This window comes from Orbicella franksi, chromosome 13 (assembly GCF_964199315.1).
Source record: "Orbicella franksi chromosome 13, jaOrbFran1.1, whole genome shotgun sequence".
NCBI classification, from domain to species: domain Eukaryota; kingdom Metazoa; phylum Cnidaria; class Anthozoa; order Scleractinia; family Merulinidae; genus Orbicella; species Orbicella franksi.
In genome coordinates this window covers 6,373,931-6,396,057 of record NC_138157.1, presented here as the reverse complement: position 1 = coordinate 6,396,057, position 22,127 = coordinate 6,373,931, and the positions used below count along the sequence as shown (strand labels likewise).

Genomic DNA, 22,127 nt, shown 5'->3' with positions numbered 1-22,127 from the left:
CTCACTATTGTCCAGCGGTAAATTTACATGTAAGTTTTATCGTCATGTAAGCTCTTCGTTCATGAAGTCAGTTTGTGAGGGGAGAACCTTTAACATTAAATTCTTATAGTTAGATAGTCTAAGCAACTGATTTTTAGAATGTTCAAGGCAAATCAAGTACTTCTTAGCAGCTCTCTTAACTTATGGCGCTCTTGCCACTGCGGAAGGATTTATACAAACAATATTACTTATACCGGCTTCACACGAACTTCGAAGATGTTCTCCACTGCAGCTGGTTTACACAAATTACTATTGTTATCAAAGTGTTCTTCTATTTGTTTCCACGGAGGTAGAGACCAAAATGGTGAGTTATTCGTGTTAATAACGTATGATAAATGTGGCTACCATAGGATACTTTTTAAAGACATTTCGAAGCTGCTGTTGCAGCTACACTACGTGCCTGTGATTGTCAGACTATCTTCAGCAGCTGATCTGTCTCCCCGTTATTATTATTATTGTTAGCCTGTCTTCGGAGGCTAGATCTAGACAACATCCTAGATGGATGTAGTGGCTGCCATCTTTGTAACTCGTAATTTTAATTTCTCTTATAGGACTTTTCTGTATATTATTTCAGATAGTTCTAGTTAGGTGTCCCCTATTAGCAGTGGCGATTCTCCACTAGATGTAACTGACATGGTAATAAAGTCATTATTATTGTTGTTGTTAGCCAGGGCTGGCTGTTAGAGATGATCAGCTCCATTTTGGGTCATAACAGGTGATCATATAGGCAAATAAGGTGGTCATCAGGCCAGCTTCCACTGTACTGTATTACATAATATATAATTTTAGGTACATGTATGTGTGGTGTGTCAATTTGATATACTTAAACTCTTTCTTTCTATTATTTATAAAGAAAGATGCATGAGCAGACCAGTGCATGGTTTCACTACATAACCCAGAGTTAACAGTAGATCTTATCTGAAAAGTTTACAAAATTGATCTACGTTGCAGCTGTGCAGTTGGTACCAAAATACGCTGTAAGCACTGTAGGAAAGTTTCCAAATTTTTTAAATATTTCTTATAGATAACAGACTTTAAAAGAAAGAAAGGAAAATCACTTGTTTCATTCAATCATCAGGATATAATTCCTCTTTGTGCACACCATTGCGTCATACAATTACATGTAACAGCCAGTGCCGTACCTCTGCGTTTCTATTCAATGATAAGATTATAAGATTATTGTCATGTGATAGTTGATAAGGGTGTAGCCTTCGTCAATTAATTGTTTTAGACAGTATAAATCTACTAGTTGTTCAAAACTTTATCAAAATCATCTTCAAAGACACTTCATAAAAGCAAAGAAATGGCCACCATTGTGTTCAACTGCACACTGCTAGGCTACTCACTGTCTACAACAGCCTGAAAATAGATTATGAGTAGCGTAGCCAATAAGAGAGCGGCATATAGTAGATATTTGATACTAATGATTTGGAAGAAAGGCTTCATTTAAATAATGCATACTGTCTTACAGGGCCTTTTCTAAATACTGTAACACAACATCATTGAGCTTGAAAGTTGCATGTACATGAAATTGTCGCTTAAGGTTTTATGATGGCATGAAACAGAAAGGGCAATTTATTTATCTGTTACAATATTTTACTGTTGCAGCCAAAGGGCGCTGGAAAAGATCAAAGTCTAGCTCTTCATATATAACTCCTGGTGGAGTAACTTTTCATTTTGATACCCACAAACTGGTCAGAAGACTACAGGAAAATGGTAGAGTGTACATAATGTTTTTGAATAGGCTCATTATACTTAATATAATCCTGCCTTGTGACATGAACTTCAATCAAAGAAAATGCTAGTAGAATAAAAAAGATAAGTTTATTTAAATTACATATATTAATGATTTAGATAAGTCTACATCCATGCATCCATGGCATCCTCATTACTGTTTTCGTCGATGAGGTCATGAACGCGTTTGACACTACTAACTTCAGCAAAGGACCTATTTTCTTATTAACTAAGATTACACGTCTGCACAAGCAAGTAAAATCAGAGATAAGAACGAATGATGTTTTGGAGTTGTTCTGACACCATTTTCAAGTTCAAACATTTGGCAATAAACTGACAGTTTGTTTGTTCTTATCGCTAGTTTTTATTTGCTTGTGCATTACAAAACCTTAACAAAGATTATGGTTTAAAATTTTTATATTATTTGACGTTTTTTGCTTGCATCTGTCCCAGATGCAGATACTGAAGTTCAAGATCAGTGAAATTTATTGGCAAAGAAAAACCCAGAGCCGATCTTTAAACAGCAGATGTCACTGTCTGTTTACAGGTTTTAGCGAAGCGCAAGCTGAAAGTTTGACAATGTCACTGGTGGAAATTATCACATCTAGTGTCCTTAATGTGACTGACAGCACTGTTTCAAAAATTGATCAGGTGTGTAATTGACCTCTGGAGAGATTTATACCATCGCCTGCATTTAAATGTGAACATGGCATGATTGGTCATCAAACATTTGAAGTTTAGCAGACCGTAACACAAACTTTTGCACTCTGAAAGACTCTGAAAGTCTTGCTCCCGCCAGTAATATTTCATGGTTATACTAGAAGTAAACCACTTTCGCGAAAGGCGTATGCATATTGACACAGGTCGGGGTCAATTTCTCTGAAGAACTCTTCAATGTCCAATCTTTCTGCCATTTCGTGTGCTGAACTTTTAGTGCGAAAGTTCACGTCACGGTCTGCTAAACTTCAAATGTTTGATGACCAATCATGCCACGTTTGACTCCCAATTACAGCATGTTTTGGCATGACGTGTTCATGCTTAGATGCAAGTGACGGTAAATGCAAAAGTGAACAAGTTTACCTATCTATTAAATTTATGAATTAAATTAATAGGCTTTAATTTAAAGGTACAGAAACATCTTTCATGTACTTAGCACTTGATGGAAATTATATCTAAGAGAAATAAATTCGCTTTTTGAAAACGCTACATGCTCAAATGCTCAAACTTCACTTTAAAAAAGACCTTGAAAAGTTTATCGACAACGGCATCGATAAATGGGTGAATCTTCCAATACATATTTTATAAATCGGAGGTGGATTTTGATGCAAACTTGAACAGTTTATTTCAGTACCAGCAGCATCGATAGTACCCCAGTGCCTAATTAATGTTTTGGTTTCAAAGAGAAAAGGAGAAATTAACAGGAAGAAAAACAGGCCTGACGTCGTGTCAAACTCGACTCATGACAAAAGATACACAATCTTGGCCCACGCAGTGCCTTAATTGCTTGTGCTAATGAAGCAACATGGATCGAAAGGCTTTTTTTCTGAATGCAACACTTGTATCGGCTCGAAAAACAAGTGGCTAATGTGACACTTTGTTGATTTCTTTGTCCAGCAAAACAAAAGGTTTCTTTTGTTTAGTGTTGGACAAGAAGATGCCGCGAGGAAAAGTAGTTTTTTGCATAAATTATTTCTCAAAAACGAAGAGCAACCCAGCAAAAAAAACTGCAGAGCAATGTTTCTCAGGTAAAACGAAGCCCGCATGCCAAAATGCGGCTATTTTTGAGCACTTTCAAAAATAGCCAAAAAACCTAGGGGACATTCTTGTCCGTGGCCTTTCAATTTATGGATAAAATTAGACTGATTCAAAGATTACAAAACATCATTGTGGTTCTTTAGTACCACTTACGAGGGAATCTGTAGTATTAAACATTTTTATATACTTCCCAAGTCACTTGATGGAAATTATATCAAAGAGAAATCTTTGTGGGAGTAAAATTTTGACATGTGTTAAAACAGTAACATTGAGGCACGTAAATATAATGATGTTGAATGACAGTTTATTATGTTGAAATTCTGACAGCAATATGAAAACCTAATGAGGATCCTGTGGAATTGTGACAAGAAAAAATTTCAAATATTTTCACGAGGCTATTTCCTTAGGTCCTCATTTAATTCCAAAGGATATGCATAAGCTCCCTAACTGGCCCTCAATAGAAACTTGCAATGTGTACCACCTTGTAAGCAGTCAGACATCATAACAATCTTTGAAATAGTTGGTAATAATTGCTACTTACTGTATAGAGCCAGCTTTAATACCAAGATCCTTACCAAAAGCTAAGACTTTATACCTTTTTATTAAATATTGTGTACACGTACTGCAGTCAATTTGCACTGATGCATTGTTAGATAAAGGATTTGTATGAAAAACTTTTTTTATGGAGTAAAAAGAAAAAATTCTGGGCACATTGGATACATGTACCTCTCATCACAAAAATGTTAAGGCCTCTCATCCTACCCACCCCTACCTAATCAGTGACCTCCTCTTTTCCACTCCCCCTTGCCCTTGCAAAGTAGGCCACTTTTGGTATATTAAAATTCTAACATGGCTTTGGGTGCTGGGAGAATAAAACAAAAGAAATAAATTTTTCATCCCTCAACTTGGATGTGATTTCTCATATTGTTTTATTCCCCCATGCCTCGGAGCCAATTAAGAATTTTAATGTTATTGGCATATTATTAGGTATTGGGAAAATGCATTTATTTAGCACTTGTGGTACTTCAACACTCAATTATGTGTCTATTTATACATTAACATGGATTAGTTTATTTTATTGTTATTTAATTCTCTTTTCTAGGAGCGGCTCGAGGTAAAGTTTAAAGGCCTAGTTGATTCAGTTAGGTGTGAATGCAACATATCATTTCCTAAAATTAATTTGTGTGTATTATCATGCAACTTTTATATATTAGATAATTCTAAGTGAAATTTTGCAAAAAATGAAAAATAAAAAAATTGCAAATAAATGCACCTTTAATGAAAAGGTAATGCTTTATTTTGTTTTATCTAGGTTGCCTGTATTTTTGTTGTTAGTAGGAATTACACAAACATTTCAATACAATTATCATTGTTACTTTTTGCCTTTAGAAATGAAATGTTTCTTCTTGAGAAAGGAAAATTTACCCAAATTCAAGAGGAAAATCAGGTACAGTAACAGATAAAACGTGATGAAGTACATGTAATGAAAAATAATGCTTCTTAAAGGAGATGTCTACACTGTACTTTAAGGGGAGGTTTCCGCCAGTGGTGGTGCCTGTCGATGCAGAGACTTATTTTGGCTTGTTGCGCAATCTCTTCAAAGAGTGTGTGACAAGCTGAAAAAGTTTAGCAGAGTTATGATCATTCTGTTACATGTAGCAGAGGTGAATGTTCATCGAAGTCAAACTGTTATACGTAAAATTATATTGTTGTGGTTTTCTTCAGAAATTAAGAGATGAAGTTAAATCACTTAAAGGAATTTTGGAGGTAGGAAAGCAGAGTTTGTGAATTGCATTGTTTTTCAAAGTTCATGTTATTTAATTGTATGAAACTTTTCGTAACAGTTTTGCAACTTTTTTTTTGCAATGGTACCAAGAAGCACGGTTTTTACACATGCGTGATTTCTATTCAGCTCGGTTTGTGTCATTTTGTAGGATGAAGTAGCAAAACTCCGAGGAGGAATGGCGCTGGACTTCAGTTTGGAAAAGAGTCGAATCAAGGAAGAGGTTAGAGAGCAAATTCAGTTATTTTTCTCCTCAAATTAGGGATGAGTTACATCATACTGTTGTCACTATAAGGAAGTTTGACTGTTCTTGGCAGTTGAATGGCAGGTCACCTTTCATAACACCACATTTTTTCTTACAACTTGGAAAGCCACGATGATGACTGAGAAACGTAGCAAGTTGCAGTGGGATTTATAGACGTGAAATTGTTCTTGCAACATGTAGCTTGGCTTGTAACATTTGCTCCTCTACTTACATTGTTTCTGAATCTCATCTTTGCGTTGTAAGGTGCAGGAAAAACTGCCTCGTCTAAGATATTTTTAGCGCGGGGGAGTGCTCGTTGCAAGATTTTTATAGGTGATAAAATTGATTTTAGAAATGTGTCTGTCTCTTCCACAGGCTTTTCTTCTTATTATTTTTTTTTCTTTGCGCAAAGGGCGATTGGGAGACTGGGAGTGAGCAAAAGGGCGTGAGCTTGAGCTGGTAGCGACTGAGGGGCTACTTGGTTCCAGGCAGGAAATGTGTCTAGAGTAAAGACAACTTCGAGAGCGACTTTTACAAGCGAAAAGGCACTATGAAAAAACACACTGGAAAAAAAACAAGAAAAGCAAATTTTTTCTAGTAACATGCACCATCCTTGGCGGATAGGTTGTTTATCTCAACTTTGTTATTACTTGGTATTTTTTGTTTCTTTGTACCGTCATTCCAATGGTAGCCCAGTGTTGTTCGGTTGTTGGAGAAGTGGCGCTAATACTAAAGGGGAGCGTTTGTTATGAAGGTGGCGCGTGTTTGAACGAGGGCACTAACTCGAAACACTACGGCGTGTTTTAATTTAAAACCTTTCGAGAAGATGAAGAACGGAATAATGAAACGATCAACACATACGGATGCACAAGGCAGGAATGAGGCTCGCTCTGTTATCTCTAGTCACTTTTCGCTTGGCTCTTTTTACTCCAGCTTCTTGTCATAAGCTTAAAGAGTCGTATAATACGACTATAATTTATAAAGACTTACTAGACTCAGTTTCTGCCGTTTATCGTTTCATTTTAGCTCGCAATGCGGGATCAAAGAATCAAGGATACCGAAAACAGAATAGAGACAGAGGTAAGAAGCTGTCACTAGAATATTCGGTATGTAACTTTGTAGAATTGAGGTACTCGGCTAAATGGTCATGCACCTTAATTTCTTTAATTTGCATTGGTTTTTTATTCTCTATAGGTTGCTAAACTGGGGATGCAGCTTGAAGCACAGAAACTAGATTTAATCAAGTACTTAGTCGGTAAGAAGTTTGACACGTTCTCATTGCTTGTCGTCAGACATTACAATTGCGGATTTTTTGTAGTAATGGCGGCTAACAGATTTGAGGCGACTGCATTTCAACTCGATTCATCACTAATCCCTTCGCGGCTTCGCCACTCGCGTTCATGCACGGTTTCGCTTCCAAAACAAAAACACTCATATGGCCAAAATTTGAAGATGTTTGACCGAGGTGTAAAGGTCGTTCAGCCTTAACAGTAACGAAAAATGGCGAGAAAGAGTTAAAGAATCTTAACCATGTATGCCAAGAGGTGTATACGTTGCTCACTAAACAGGCGCACATTTTAACTAGTTGTGTGTCGTTGTCCCATGCAAGCTCCAGTTGTTAAATAGCCGGATACTTCAGATTTCATTCCTGTCCTGAAGACGAAATAGTTATATATATCTTCCTTTTTTTTCTTTCCTTGTAGGTAGTTTGCTGTCTTGCTTGACGCTTTTCCTGGCTGTCTGGCGATTTGTGAAGGTTTAGTAATAGATATAGGTTTAAACTGAACAACTGATTGAAAATTTAATAATTGTGGCCTTTTTCGAAATGAAATAGTGACAAGGAACCATGAAGAATTATAAACTGATTACAAAAGATTTTAAATGTTTTATTTTATCGAACTTTAACCCAGGCTATATCGTGAAACATATGGAAAAGTATTTAAGAATGAATCATCGAAAATGAGTAGAATATAATGCAGTAAGTAAAACTGTAAATTGCCGTGATGCGAAATTCAGCTGTTGATCAGGCTCTGGTTGGTCATTGTGCACCGGCTAAATCACTATGTAGTTGATAGCGTAGTTTGTTTGCCAGCTGTCTTGCCAACTGTTTCTCCGGTGAATAGTGTTATCCACTCTTTCAACGAGTAGGCCACGGACCAGAAACAGTAACAATTGTTTGCATCGTGATGGCTGCACACGCGAGCTGTCAATTTAGATAGCACCATGAAAATACATCGTGTTGCTAAGCGACGTGTGGAAAAGGCTGCGAACTTAGTTATTTCCTTTTCCTTCTGGCTGATCAGTGAAAGTTCTGTAAATAGCAAGATGAAACTGGAAGTTCTTTTCACTCGATGTATTGCGCAATAAACACGTTCTTTCTATCCAGCTCTAAGGTGAACTTCGAAGTACTCTAGATTTCCTTGGACCCTGGAGATGCTCGGAGTGTTGCACATCTCAAAATGTCCTTTTCTCCTTCAATCCTCTTTCCACGCCTTCCATGCGGTTCCACTACCGTTCTCAGGCCTCTTGATTTGGAGGGAAAAAGGGCGGCGTTCTGGGCATGCGCATGCAAGTTATCTTGGATTCGACTTGGACTTTCTTTTCCCGCGCGTCTGTGTTTCAATCCCTATTTTTGACGATAAATGCAGAAATTCTCGGCACTCATTGGCTAATTTTCATCGTCAACAAGCGTACAGACAAATGAGTTTATAATTTATGCGATGCGGCAACGACCAAGAGCGGACAATTTGACAATTTGTTATCGCAAAAAAACAAATTGACGTCAGTTTTTCATGCGTCTGTCCTTTTATTGACAATGAATTTCGTCATAACATTGTCAAAGTAGTCTGCGGATCCACTCGGCTATCGCCTCGTGAATCCACAGCTACTTTAACAATGTTATTGACGAAATTCATGATTAATAACAGGACAGACGCATGAAAAACTGACGTCAATTTGTTAAATAGCGCAGGGAAGGGAGAGTTTAGACTGGACTATGCGTCCCCGCGATCCATTCACTGTAAAGGCTACCCTATGAACAGGCTCTCGTTTGGGTTATAAGGCAAGCTTGCCGAGCAGGTAGTTTTTCATAGTTCTCCAAACAAGAGGATAAAAAACATAGGCACGCAAAGCGTGCAAGAGTTATTTTTTGGGAATTAGAAGCCCCTGGAGGTAGCAACACTCAGTGGACTCTTAACAGTTATGATAAGGTTAATCCAACAAGTTTGTTTGGTTACGATGTTCTCGTTGACGTCGTCGCCGTGGTTTGCCTAAGCTCCCTATTATATTATCTCCAGTTAGTTAAGTTTCAATTTTTCTCAATCTAAGAAGGATATTCTGCCAATTTTAGCGTTAATATGAGTTCACATTGACTTTGTGACCTTGATACTATGACATAAGTTCTTGTCTCGACCGCTGGTTTAAGGGAGCGGAGGCTCAGGTACTAGCTTTAAGTTTGTCCTACGCGGGCAAATTATCTCGAACAATAAATAAATATGGAGTTAATTTAAATTACAAGGAAACAAAAATAATCAAACGTGCGCACCCTCTGAACGCAACTCGTGTATTTATATGCAAGATTTACAATATCGTTGATATTTCTGAAATGTTATACAGTATCGTATTTTAAGTGAAAAATAGTTTTTGTGGGTTTGACAATTATGCATTGAGAGGTTTCCGGTATTCTTAGTACTCTCGGAAAGCAAAGGATAACGACTCTTGAATGACAGAATAATCAACCGGCAATTCAAAGGACCATGATCTTCGGTGTTACGACATCCGAACGGATGGTCAAGTCGGAAACGTCCGTCGATTTCCAGAGATATGAGGAAAGCGTTTAGGGAGTGTTTGATCACCCATTGATTGTGATTGATCGTATTTTGCGTGGATCATGGCATTAAAAATTATTTTTATGTACCTCGTGTCTTTTGGAAAACCCGTTGGAAGTCAGGGTTCTCAAATTATTAATGGTTTCAATATTCAAATCAGATTTAACCGCTTAATCGTAGTTAAGAAAGTGTCTGTCTCTTTGTTTCGTGGTCCATCAAATCGCTTTGGCCGAATGTAGAGCGATTTGATTTCGTGGCTTCGCGGTATCTTCGTACGCGACCACATGAGTCTAACACTTGTGGCAACGCCACGGATCCAAAGCCCCGTTTTCCCGCGCTTTTAAAGTCAACGTAACGTAATGCGGTCGAAAGCGAGATGAAAAATGCATCAGTATGTTTAGAAACTAACGCCAAGGGAATTAAGAGGCAATCAGTGGTCTCTGAAGTAATACTTTGCCTGTTATGTAAATGATACAATGAAAACTTAAACGCGCTGATTTGATACGTTACAAAACTTATTATTAATTCCTTGCTACGCGCGAGAAATTCATACATTTAATAATGAACTTCAAACTTAACGACGCAGTTTCCTTTGTCCATGCGCACCTTAGCCAAATTTCATTTTCAAATTTCTCAACCGATGTTTAGTTCAGTTTGAGCTGTATCCACTTTGTGTCAGGTTTGCTGGCTTTTAGCAATGCGAGCGAAGCTTTAAAAGGATACAGCGAGTTTTATTTAAACATTGAGCATTTCATTTCACGTGAACCTGAGTTTCTTGAAGCTTTGAGACTGAAAGTTCGCTTCACAAGGTGGCAACATTCCTTCTAACGGTTTGATTCAAGCATCGCTGGGCTCTGTTGTGCTGACCACTTGGGACATTTCAGAACTGTACTGTAGCAATCTTTAGTAGCAACCGACAAACAGGATAATCGATGCTGAACGATGCAATCCGCCATAATTCCTTCTTCACCGGTGAGACATTTAGATACAGTCACTATGTCAAAGTATGCGGAGACAGATAAGAGAGGCAGGGCAATGGAAAAAGCCTTCTTAGAGGTAAGTAAGAATTTCTCATTCTATATAATCAGCAAATAGATTGAACTTTATTCTAACGGCATTTCTGAACATCTTTTGGTCATATGATATTTCAAAGACCAAGCAGTCTCTTAAGAAAGTAACTCTCAGTGACTTTCGGGCTCCACAACAATTCAGAGTACCAGCAAAAACTCGTTGTTTAATTTTCCTAGAAAAGCTTCAACACCAGTACCGTGGAACAATGAGCTGAAAATTATATTAAAATGCTTGAGTTAGAAACCGAGTATATGGAAAGCAGTTACTTTATCCAAGAAGGCGACTCTCGCACATATATACATATATTTACCCTTACACTCTTTGTAAATAAGCTTCAATTTTCATAAAAAACTATTTGTGATAAGACACGAAGAGACCGAAGACAGCATGTAATTATAAAACGTTTAAACGTAGTTTTCCTTTGTGAATTACTAATCTAAACACCTATTTTTCTCTAGATTAGTCCTTGAAGCGCTGATTACTGTGCAGTGCGTACACGACATGCATATCGGTGTCACAACCCCGGCAGTCTACTGATCATCAGTCTGGTTCAGTTGTGGCTTATAAGGATCCATACTGTGGAAAAACTCAAGTGATTCCTGGCCGGAGAAATGCCTCGGACAGTGGGATGGAAAGCGGCAGTCTTTCCTGAGAGCAACCTGACTATGGAAAATTCTGGTAACGATAGGATAAGTTAATAAGGACAGAGGTATCGACTTGTTTCTTCGAAAAATCCAGTAAGATGGAATGCGGAAAAATATTTCCTGAGAGCAACCCGGCTGAGGACAATTCTGGTAATGATAGGATAAGTAAATAAGGACACAGGTAACGACTCTGGTTTCTTAGAAAAATCCGAGATCAGTGCTAAAACGAGCTAATAAAATGTCCATTTTGAAATCGGGATGATCGCAGAAGGCAATCACGCATTCCTAAGCTGGGTGGAGAGTTTCGTGCGCTCTTCTTAGTGCTTGTTTTACTTTCACGTCCAGAGGGGTGGTAGCAGTCGAGAGGTCGACTAGTCATTCCGTGCTCGCAAGTTGGAAACCTATCCTGTTGGACACAGCACGCAGGTATCATGAGTATCATGCGACAGTCCACCGGAAGCATGAGTCTGGATGGAGTGTCGGAATAGGGTGGTTGTTTTCTGACCGGGCCTGTACTGCCTCAGCGCTTCTGACTTCATATGTCCTCATATGGACTCCCCGAGGTCTGTGTCTGTATTTCAAGCTGGGTTTGCAGGCTGTCGTTTCTGTTTTTTGGTTTTTGTTTTTTTGTTTTCTGCAGTCAAAATTCTAAAAGAATTAATAAACACTTGATCCGGGTTTTTCGAGGGCTAGTCGGTTGTTATCAGTAACTTGGAGGAAGGAAGAAATGCGTACACAATATGCGATTGTATGATCACCCTCGAATGGAGCAGATGAACATCTATTTCCTGTTTAACTTTTTGAGCTTTAAGCAATTAATGTTCCTATACAATAACAATGCCATTGGCTATTGAACTGATATTACATTTTTTACCTCTAAAAGCACTGATAAGGTCAGGAGTAGTTTGTATGTTGAATTAATGCTTCACCCAATGCATGCCATGGATAAAGACTGGCTTCGAGTCTTTTTTACATCAAAGTGGACAAGTGTGCTTAGGCAGCGTTTGCATGTTGTCTTTCTATTTTCTGCATGAAGAAGAAATATTCAGTTATTGGGTTAATCGAGAATGAGAAGAACTTCTTCATGAAAAGAAAATTTATGGATAGTGCTGAAGTTACGCTAAAATTTGTGGGGTTGTAGTTAAGTTACTAATTATTTTCTTTTGTTGTTTCTAAACAGTTTATTGACTTGTTGTAAATTACATAAGACAGAAAAAAGTTGCTTGCTGCGTCCTTGCGATGTTCTCTACGACGAAGCTTGTGCGATTTCCTGGCCTCAACGAACAAAGAACTTGGCTAATATCCAGCCCTCTTGACCTTACGCTTAGTCAATAACCTATATGTAATTCTAGGTTGGACTGTGTAAAACAACAGGGAATATCTAATTATGTATGGTTCTGTAGGACTTTGTAAGCAGGTTTTGAATGATATTGTACTTTAAAGTTATTATCTGGAATGTTAATCAAGCTTAAAGTTTGGTTATATATGGTTATATGAGTTTACTAAGGATTTTGTGTGACTATCAGGAAGATGTAGGGCTCTCCGTAGGGCTATATCAGCTCAATTGTATGAAAATGTATTGTTATGTAGAGCTATATAGGCCTGTGTGTGGCTATGTCAAGCAATTTAGGGCTGTAGAGTCTTGGCATGCGTGAAAAAAGCTCTCTATGACTATTTCCAACTTTTGGTTGGGCTTAGGCCACGTTTATTCCAGACTCAATCGAAGCCTTGTCATGGGTGTTTGCATCCTTCGAAGTGTGCCTAAACGCATTGTAGAACTGGAAATGAAGACAGGAACTCACTCACGGTATCATTCATTATTTACTCGTTCGATCTTTTGTGACCTTCGGAAAACTTCGGACATCTTGGGTAACCTTCGGTAAATCGAGCACTGGCGAAGAAGTTAACCTTTGGAAATCCGCCTACTGGTTAGGCGTAAACTGAAGAGCATCATCTTCGGTAATCTTTGATAACCGCCGAGAAAATCGAATACCGTTGAACATCTTCGGAAATTCGACTAATTCGACAAATCGAGCACTGTCAAAGCATGTGCAGAATATCTTCGGAAAATAAATACGACATATATGGAATATCGAACATTGTCGAAGAAGGCAATCTTTGGAAATCCGACTAATTCGGCAAAGAGAACATCTTCGGTAACCTATGCGAAAATCCGAGTAATTCGGAAAAATCGAGTACTCCCAAAGAAGACAATCTTCGGAGATTCGACTAATTCGGCAAATAAAACGAACAGTGTCGAAAATCTTCGGAAATCCAATATTCCGCAAGTCGAGCTCTGGAAGTATGTGCAGACGAATATCTTCGGAAATCCGACTGGTTCGGAAAATCGATTTACTGCCAAAGAAGACCATCTTCGGAAATCCGACTAATTCGGCAAATACAGCATCTTCGGTGGCCTTCGGTAACCTCTAGAAAAATCGTACTTTTTCGAACTTCTTCGGCAATCCGACTATTTCGGCAAGTCGAGCACTGTCTGTCGCTTTCGAGTGGTATACCACGGAATATCCCACGAGACACTTGTATTCTCTCGATATACACACGCGCCTAAGGTTTGCGTTTATACCGAAAAAATTTAAATGACTCGTGGGATATAGTTATTCCAGAAGGGGTCACTGTTCCGCCGTTTTGTTTCTTTCCAGTAGCAAAATTCGTACGTTATCCATGTCATATGGACTGGAGCCCAAAAAACTCAACACAAGCAAGTAAGTGGTAGGGCTAAAGCCCTTCCTCCTCCCTCGCGGTCCCTGATTTCATTTGTGGTTTTGAACATATCTTTCAGTAGCCTGAAATGTCAGTCATCTCCCACCCTCAGCTTAATCCCCGGGCGATTAGGCTGGATGGTGGAAGATGACTGACATTTCAGACCACCTCGGAGACCCAGGGGCAGTTAGTTGGGACGACGCGATATTTTCGGGCGAAATTTTACGTCTTGATGTAAACTCTCGCCCGAAAATATCGCGTCGTCCGAAAACGTCGCGTCGACTAACTGCCCCTGCGTGTCCCAGGATGACCTTTTTTTTCAGCTACAGAGCGAGCCTACAGAGCAGCGGGAAAGCTTCTTGAGCCGACTGTACGCGAGGATGACCAGCAGTTTCCTTCTCAAATTCAAGATGGCGGACGGTGAGTACTGTCGTGCAACGAATGTGTTACTTAAAAAATTGCTGTTTGCATTAAGGGTGTATACATTATTTTTTCTGTAAAGTAAGAATACATGTAAGCGGAAGTATAAGTCCTTTTTTGTTATTTTTTTCGAATGAAACTGCAGCCTCGTACACGGAAAAGGCTTAATATATTATTTGCATGCTTAGCGACGTTGTTAGAATTGTCCTGTCTCTCCAGAGTCCGAGTAATTCTCACTTATACAATGTGCTTTTTGTTCGTAAATTTCAGGTCAGTCGGAGCAAACTCTTGAAGAAGTGTTAAAATCTATCAAGCACGTGATTCTTGTTTTGTCTGGTAAAGGAGGAGTTGGTAAAAGTACTGTTTACGACACAGATAGCATGGACCCTTTACGACAAAGGAAAGAAGGTAAGCTGAAATCTTTGCGTTCTGTTGACTTATGGTTTACATTTCTACATTTACCCGTATTAAGGACGTTCGCGCGAAATGTTAAAAAAATGGGGGGTCACCGACTTCGTTTTGGAGAGAACATCCCCAGACGAACACCCGAAATCTGAAATAATAGGGCTTCGTTAGCGAATAAGGCCACAATGTCTGTAAGCCCAAAATATTGCAATTAGATCTTTGAAGTGAAATGTTCTCTGCCAAGTGTTGTTTAAGGTAATTCCTCTGAAATAAAAGTGACAATAGAATTTTGTTCAAACTTTGTCTACTGAATATTTATCATATGAGAACTTCAATTTTGAAAAAAAAATGGGGGGTGCCCATGCTCATTAAGGAGCAGTGAAGCATTGAAAATGCCCCATTTTGGCATTATTCAATGCTTGTTATAAGAACACATTCCCAGTAATAGTAAAATCTTTGTGAGTCCAGACTCACGAGAACACGCATTAAACTACAGTCAATACATTGCGTCAGACACAAATAAGCATTTTAAGTTTGATTCAGACAGAAAGCTAAATCCTAGATTAAAAAAATGAACCAAATTTCTTGATATGGTTACCAAACTGCAAAATAGAAAAGACCACAGTGTATCTGCTATTTTCTTTATTTATTCAATTTTCAGTGATAGAAATTAGTTCAGTCTTTTCTCATGCAAAGCTTATGATTAATTGATTACAATGACTGGAAAAAAGATGGGGTCCCTGTGCTCGTTAGTGAGCTATAGCCATTTTTCAACTGACAGAACTCAATATCAAGGCAAATCCATCATGTATTCAAGATGCACGTGCACGAGCATGTGCTAACTGATGCCATAAATTATGCACAGTAAGGATGCACGATGCAAATGTGAGGAATCACCTTAAGGGGACCTATTAAGTGAATTTAGTCAACTGGCGAGGTTCCTTAATGAACAAGTTTGTATTTAGCGACCATAGTTTCATGGACCTTGCAGCCACAAGATGGCAGGATTTGATGTCCTGTGGACAGAAATCTTAAATTTTTTTTAACTTCCCACATTGATTTTTTGTTCATTTTTGGACAATGTGGAGATATTTGTTAATAAAATCTGTTTCTGGAAATAAAAGTAGGGGTCACCAAACATCCAAGATCATTAAAACCAGGCAAAGCTATAGCAATAGCCTTCAGCCCTATCATTGTTCATTTTATAGCCTGCATGACAGGCCGTAGAAGGAGAGGGAAAGGGTCCACGCAGGCTATTCATTTTATTACTTAGTGTGTGCTCTCATACATAACATGATGTGTGAATTTGTGCACACAGTAAGGACATGCAGAAACAATTAGGGCGAATGTCCATAAGTCAGTGATTCATATGCAGTGGGAGGGGTTGCAAGGGGGGAAGCTTTATTGGATGATTTTCTACGTTTGGGATAGGTCTTGTTTTCGTGTTTTACATTTGGGAGCGAGATTTGTTATCAGAAGATTTATAGTATTGGCCACATGATGTGTGAACTGGTGACACTTAGAGAAAAATCCTGTCTTGGATTAAAAAATGTTCACTTTGCCTTTCCCCCAGCACCTTCTGTCTTTCTCCCCCTTACCCCAGAGTCACCCCAGTGAAAATCTGTGGATCTGCCACTGGTAGCAAAGAAGTGTCTTCAAGAATGTATTGTTACAGGCTGCAGTACTACCTTGATCACAATAAATGGCTAATCTTTGTGTTATCTCTTTATCTTCCAGCGTGGCATACTGGATGTTGACATATGTGGACCAAGTATTCCAAGGATGATGAATGTAGAGGGAAAAGATATACAGCAGTGTTCTGCTGGGTAAGTCATAATATAAAGGATCATCTTCTGAAGCCATTCCGTGGGAGCCAATATTAAGTAAATCATGCATATATACTGTATACAACTCTCACACTTGTGTTTGATGTGTAACAGTGAAAGAGTGTCTATGACCTTTAGTGGCTCATTACAGGAGAATTCCTTATATCCAGTTTGATAGCAAGAAACTGATTTGAAGTGTTGCGGCTTCTCCTACATGGAATGCTGGTCTGTTAGGGACCACTACCCTACTTCTTTGGAACTTTTGTGGGTGAACTTGCTTGATCTTGGGAAGTTTTTTATTTCGTAAAATTTAGATTATCTGCAGTATAAATGCATCAGACGTGTGTTTTAATTATCATACTTTTCATATACATACTTCACTTTCTAATTTTTTTTTTTATAAGATCAGCTGATATGTTATTGACATCATAGCTTGCCTATGTTTTTTGCTGAGGGTGTTTACTGTAAGTATTTTCTAAAGATCACCTGAACCTTTCTTTTTAGTTGGGTTCCAGTTTACACAGACAAGGACCAACGACTGGCTGTTATGTCAATTGGTTTCTTGTTATTAAATAAGAGATGATGCCGTTGTGTGGAGAGGACCTAAGAAAAATGGTATTTATTCATTTATGCTCTTCACTTACATATCTTTTGACTTACCTTGACCTGTTCAAGCTTGTTAATCAAAGCTAGATCTGAATGTCTCATCATCAATGAAACTGACTACTGAAATCACTTCAAGGAGCTATGCCACCACATATTGAGTAATTTTTTGTGAAATGCACAATTTAATTACCTTAGTGTAAAATGTACGAAACTTCAGGTAGCTATTATTAGGCTTTGTTGATATTGAGCAAACAATACTTAATTTTCTTTTTTGGGGGCAGTATTATGTCTAGTTGATATGTATTACAAAATTTCTCAAAATACAATTAAACAGCTCAGTTGGTAGAGCACTGCACTGGTATTGCAGACGTCATGGGTTCAAATCCTGTTCAAGCCTGATTTTTTTTTTCAGGCTTTAATTTCACAACTGCTTAAGTTGTGTGCATAACTGTGATGATCAATCATGTCTTCAAAAAAAATTTTATGTGACACCCCCAGCTGGTCACCACTGGATCCACAGTGTAACTATTTATACAAAGTTATGCAAATTCTTTCGGAAATACTGTGGCTTTTCTGGGCTTTTGAATGAAAGGAAAATGTTTGAAATCAGCAAATTGTTTTACTACTATTTTAAAACAGCTTTGTTCCAGGCCAGAGCACCACTGTCTGCAATGCACTTTTATTAATGATTTCTAAAATGGAGCAAATTCTGTAGAGTGCTACAAACATTTTGATGTTCCTGCAGACTTTCTTGAGTTCTCAAGTGACAGTTACAGATTTGTTTGTTTTTTTAGCAATGATCAAGCAGTTTCTATCAGATGTATGTTGGGGTGACCTGGATTACCAGCTTATTGATACACCTCCAGGTATGACGACTGTGTAAAATGTTATTTTCAGAGGCTTGTGATGTACTGTTGTGTTAGGTACAGTGGCCCAGTGGTTAATGTCATACACTGTAGATCAAGAGATCTGGATTCAAAGCCTGTTCATGGGTCTTTGTACTGCATTTTTAGGTGAGAGACTTGACTGGCAATGCCTTTCATCACATAGGAGGAGAAATGGGTACTAACAAGTTGCTGGCCAACCTGAACTGCAAAAATACAGGGATACGAGGGGATATCCACCAGTAGGCCAGCTCCCCATTAAGGACATTTAAGGGAATACAATACTCCATACTGGGAGACTGGAGTTGGAGTCGGAGCAGATATACTCTTAACTTTGCTGATAGTACAATCATGCACATTCATTTTACAGTATGCAGTGTAATCCTATCATTATTGCTCTGTTCTAAGATTGGTTTTGTTCAATCCAGGAACATCTGATGAACACATAAATAATTACAGTTAGTAGAAAATCTGTGACATTACAATCCAGATGGAGCAATTTTTTTCACTACTCCTCAGGTATGCATATTAAAGTATATTATTTTATAATTATAACTGTTCTATAATTAAATGCTGTCAATTATTAGTAAGGCTTATTTTGATTTCGGAAAGTTTACACTTGCTTAATTTGTGTCTGTTGTGACAAATACATTGTTAATTTAGCCGTAAGAGCATTGAGGAAAGGCCAGCTTTTCACTTAGACATTTACTAGCCTTTTAATAGTGAATCAATTCAGGTGAAATCGAGCCTAATCATTGTTTGGCCAAAACCTAAGATTAGTTTAGTATCAGTTGATTGGCAAAATTGGTCTCCAGTTCTGAACTTTTAACCCTCATTTTTTCCCTTTTGTTCTCAATGAAAGAAAAATATCAGCAGTTGTTCCTGGGCATGGGATAACTCTCCATCTTCGATTGCTTAATAAAAGATTTGCAAGAAATTTACCAGAATGAACTAGTATGTAATATATTGATGGATTTTTCAATGACATTCCTGTTGTTTCTCAGGGTGTGGCAGTGTCTGACGTCAGGAGAGAACTAACATTCTGCAAGAAAACTAAAATCCCAATCCTAGAGTGGTGGAGAACATGAGTGAATTTGTCTGTCCTCATTTGTAATGTAAGTGTTAGCCTCCTAATACAGATGCTCTTTGCAGGAAACACTGAAAGCGGTACTCCCATATATGGGCTATATAGGTTTGTGTCATGGGATAGGATATAGCTTTTGAGGTTCTCAATCCTTAAAATAGGGTATCATTTTTGCCCCTGTTGACATTAATTGCATTCACGTTGTGATCCTTAGACAGGTTACCTAACTAAATTGTGTCCGCTAATATTGCAATGCATAAATGCCTGGCTAAACAGAAAATAAGTTCTACACTTGATGCTTTTAAACTTCCAGTGTCACAGAAGTGAAATACAGTTGACCTGTTGGTGCCATTCATAGTTTTTGTTTTTTCCTTGAATTGGATGTCATTTTTCTTGGTTCGGGCCTTAAACAGGGTATCAGTTTCTTTTGCTTCATCCCTAAATAGGGTCAGGGTTTTAAGTCTTTTCACTGCACACCTACAGTATCTGGGATCAAGGAAACATTGCCAGACAAGTCCATGCAAAATGCATGTGTGGAGGAGGCTTTTCCTTTTTATGGTTTAAAAAGAATATTTAATACACTATGACTTGTTGTATTTTTGACTGTTATAGTGTACCTTCATCTAGTTCATAGTATGAAATAATATTTCACTTTCTTTCCTTTAGAAATGTACAAATTTGTTTCAAAAGGAGGAGGTGAAGCTTTGGCAAAGAGCTGCAATGCTCCATTTTTAGGTAAAAATACTTACTAACATCAGTGACTACACAGGAAGGGGGATAGAGGGGTAAGGGGCAATCAAGATCATGTTTCATGGAAAATGGTCTTTTCACCATTTATTACACTTGTCTATATTAGCGTTAAAAAAAAACAAGCAGGGAATTATATTGTTTGGAAATGCAAAGGTCTCACTTGCTGGAAGCTTAAGGAATGTCAACCAAATTCTTTGTTGTGTCAAGCTTATCACAAGGGGTCATTGCAAATTGCAGACAATTCTCACTGATGTGATGTGTTCAATTTGACATTGAAATCAGTCAGTTTTCGCAGAGGAGAGTCTTCTAGCTATATCTTGCTTTCAGCTCTTGAAAAAATAGTTTTTTCCTTCTTTGTAGGTTCTATTCCACTGGATCCCAGTCTAACGCAATCCTTAGAAGACGCCAAGCTGTTATTGACTTGTTTCCTAACTCACCAACACTAAATGCAGTAGACGTAATCACTTCCAAACTGTTAGAATTGGAAAGCAATGGAGATCAGTGATTGAAGGAACAAGTACTTTTTTTCAAAAAATGGTTGTTGAGCATGTGGCATTTATACAGTTGGACAAATGTGACTGAGATGGCCAAGTGTTCAACCACTGGTTTCTCCCTACAGTGCCAGTCCCTTATCAATCAAACCAGTGATGAGAATTACGGCAATCATCAATCAAGCCCTGCTCTAGTCATTAATTAAGGAAGAAAACTAACATAGAAAAATATGGCTTCGCCCCTCTATGGACAATTTTGCCACTCACTTAAACCAAGCATTGCCTTGTTGTTAGGGCATATAAACCATGCGCAATAGCCTCCTTCACAAAGTTCTACTTGTAAAGCAAGAAAGTATGATTACTGAATAGCATCTTGAATCGGGAAAAGCTTCGTTTGAATTTTCCTTTGATACATAGTTACATAGTATATGCGACTTCAAGACTTGTTTTGTCTGTGACCTCTTCAGGTGGTCACCACTAAAGATTTGAATTTTGGATGACTTCATGTAACCATGCATGAAAAATATAACTTGATACCAAATAATAACAACCGACAATAATATAACCAGATAGAAACAATAATAACAAGATAGAAATAAACCAGTAAATAAATAAATAAATAAATAAATAAATAAATAAATAAATAAATAAATAAATAAATAAGTAGACTGAAAAAAAAAAATGCAAATTAGTTATAGTTTAACTTGTGGTATCAAGGTTTATATCTCATGCATGGTTACATGAGGTCACCTTGGATTTAAATCTGTTATGGAGACCAAATTAAGAGGTCATGGACGAAACTAGTTTTGTAGTTGTATATATTACTGTAACTGTGTGTTGAAATAAGATTTGAATGCAGTTTTTCCCTATCAAGGTGACATTAAATGATTGTACCTGAATTTTGATAAGCAGACTGGTGTTGCAGAAGTGATTTATGATCAGAAAAACAATTTGAATGAGGTCTTTCCTAATCCAGATTGTTGCAAATCATAATTTTACACGGCCAATAATATACCTAAGATTCTTTGTTCAGAAACTCATAAAATGTTGCAGCTGAAAGGTCAATAAAAAAATGGAAATAAATACAAGTGGTACTGCCTCAGTTATCTGCATGGTATTTTGCGATTGTAAGAATTGCATGAACAATCAACGTTTGAGTTACTTTTACGTGTAAGAGAAATTAACACGGAGACTCCATATTTCCAATTTTGTTTTTAATTTAGTGGGTTAGTGCGCAAGCGTGTCAATACAAGAGTTATCTTTTTGTGAATAAAAAGCCCCTGGAGGTAGCAGCACTCAGTGGACTCTTGACAATTATGATAAGGTTAATCCAACAAGTTTGTCTGGTTGTGATGTACAGCGAAAAAGAAAACATTTTAAGAATTTGGTTTACCTTAGGAAATGTGATATTAAGCCTACGTTATGAGATCTGATTTTAACAATCGATCAGTGACTTTGTTTATTAGAACTACGTGGAACTGTTCCCAGCCAGACAGCTAAACATCATGCAGTCTGTAAAAACGGCAGATTGGTGTTGATTCTGGATAATTTTTCCAACTCATTTTATAACAACAACCAATTTAAGTAATATATAGAGTTAGCAAAGTCTAAAAGCAGAGCTCCTTATTACAACAATTTAACCTTGCTTGAGCCTGGGATCCAATTGAAAACCTGTACCTGGGCAGTGGTCAACTTAAAAAAACACGTGACCTCAATGAGCTCTAAAAACGGGCCTGCGATATGGTCAAGTGATACTGGTCAGTGCATACCTTGTTTTGACAGGTATAACTTGAATATAACATGGATACCCAATATCAAAGATGTATGCTTTAACCCTCCCCTC

The 22,127-nt window shown here is 37.9% G+C and overlaps 1 protein-coding gene and 1 pseudogene across 2 annotated transcripts; both read left to right on the top strand.

Moving 5' to 3' along the window:
- LOC145465385 (mitochondrial calcium uniporter regulator 1-like) lies at positions 1–9,121 on the top strand. Its single transcript, XM_081449163.1, has 10 exons — positions 1–343; positions 1,648–1,755; positions 2,321–2,424; positions 4,631–4,674; positions 4,918–4,975; positions 5,254–5,295; positions 5,463–5,534; positions 6,582–6,635; positions 6,750–6,810; positions 7,259–9,121. The coding sequence occupies exons 1-10, from the start codon at positions 139–141 to the stop codon at positions 7,315–7,317; spliced, it is 807 nt and encodes a 268-aa protein (XP_081305289.1). The 5' UTR covers positions 1–138; the 3' UTR covers positions 7,318–9,121.
- A 4,064-nt stretch (positions 9,122–13,185) lies between these two features.
- LOC145465446 (cytosolic Fe-S cluster assembly factor NUBP2 homolog) lies at positions 13,186–21,753 on the top strand (annotated as a pseudogene). The gene is made up of 9 exons (XR_014041601.1): positions 13,186–14,238; positions 14,509–14,646; positions 16,381–16,469; positions 16,974–17,084; positions 17,870–17,941; positions 18,388–18,478; positions 18,964–19,080; positions 19,710–19,778; positions 20,154–21,753. The product of XR_014041601.1 is annotated as a cytosolic Fe-S cluster assembly factor NUBP2 homolog (transcript).
- The last annotated feature ends 374 nt before the right edge of the window (positions 21,754–22,127 follow it).

What these genes read in the sequence shown, in the direction of transcription:
- LOC145465385 (XM_081449163.1), top strand. Translation starts at nt 139, where the DNA reads ATGTTCAAGGCAAATCAAGTACTTCTTAGCAGCTCTCTTAACTTATGG. An exon ending in CGGAGGTAGAGACCAAAATG is followed by an intron (nt 344 to 1,647) that starts GTGAGTTATTCG and finishes TTACTGTTGCAG; the next exon opens with CCAAAGGGCGCTGGAAAAGA. An exon ending in AGAGTCGAATCAAGGAAGAG is followed by an intron (nt 5,535 to 6,581) that starts GTTAGAGAGCAA and finishes GTTTCATTTTAG; the next exon opens with CTCGCAATGCGGGATCAAAG.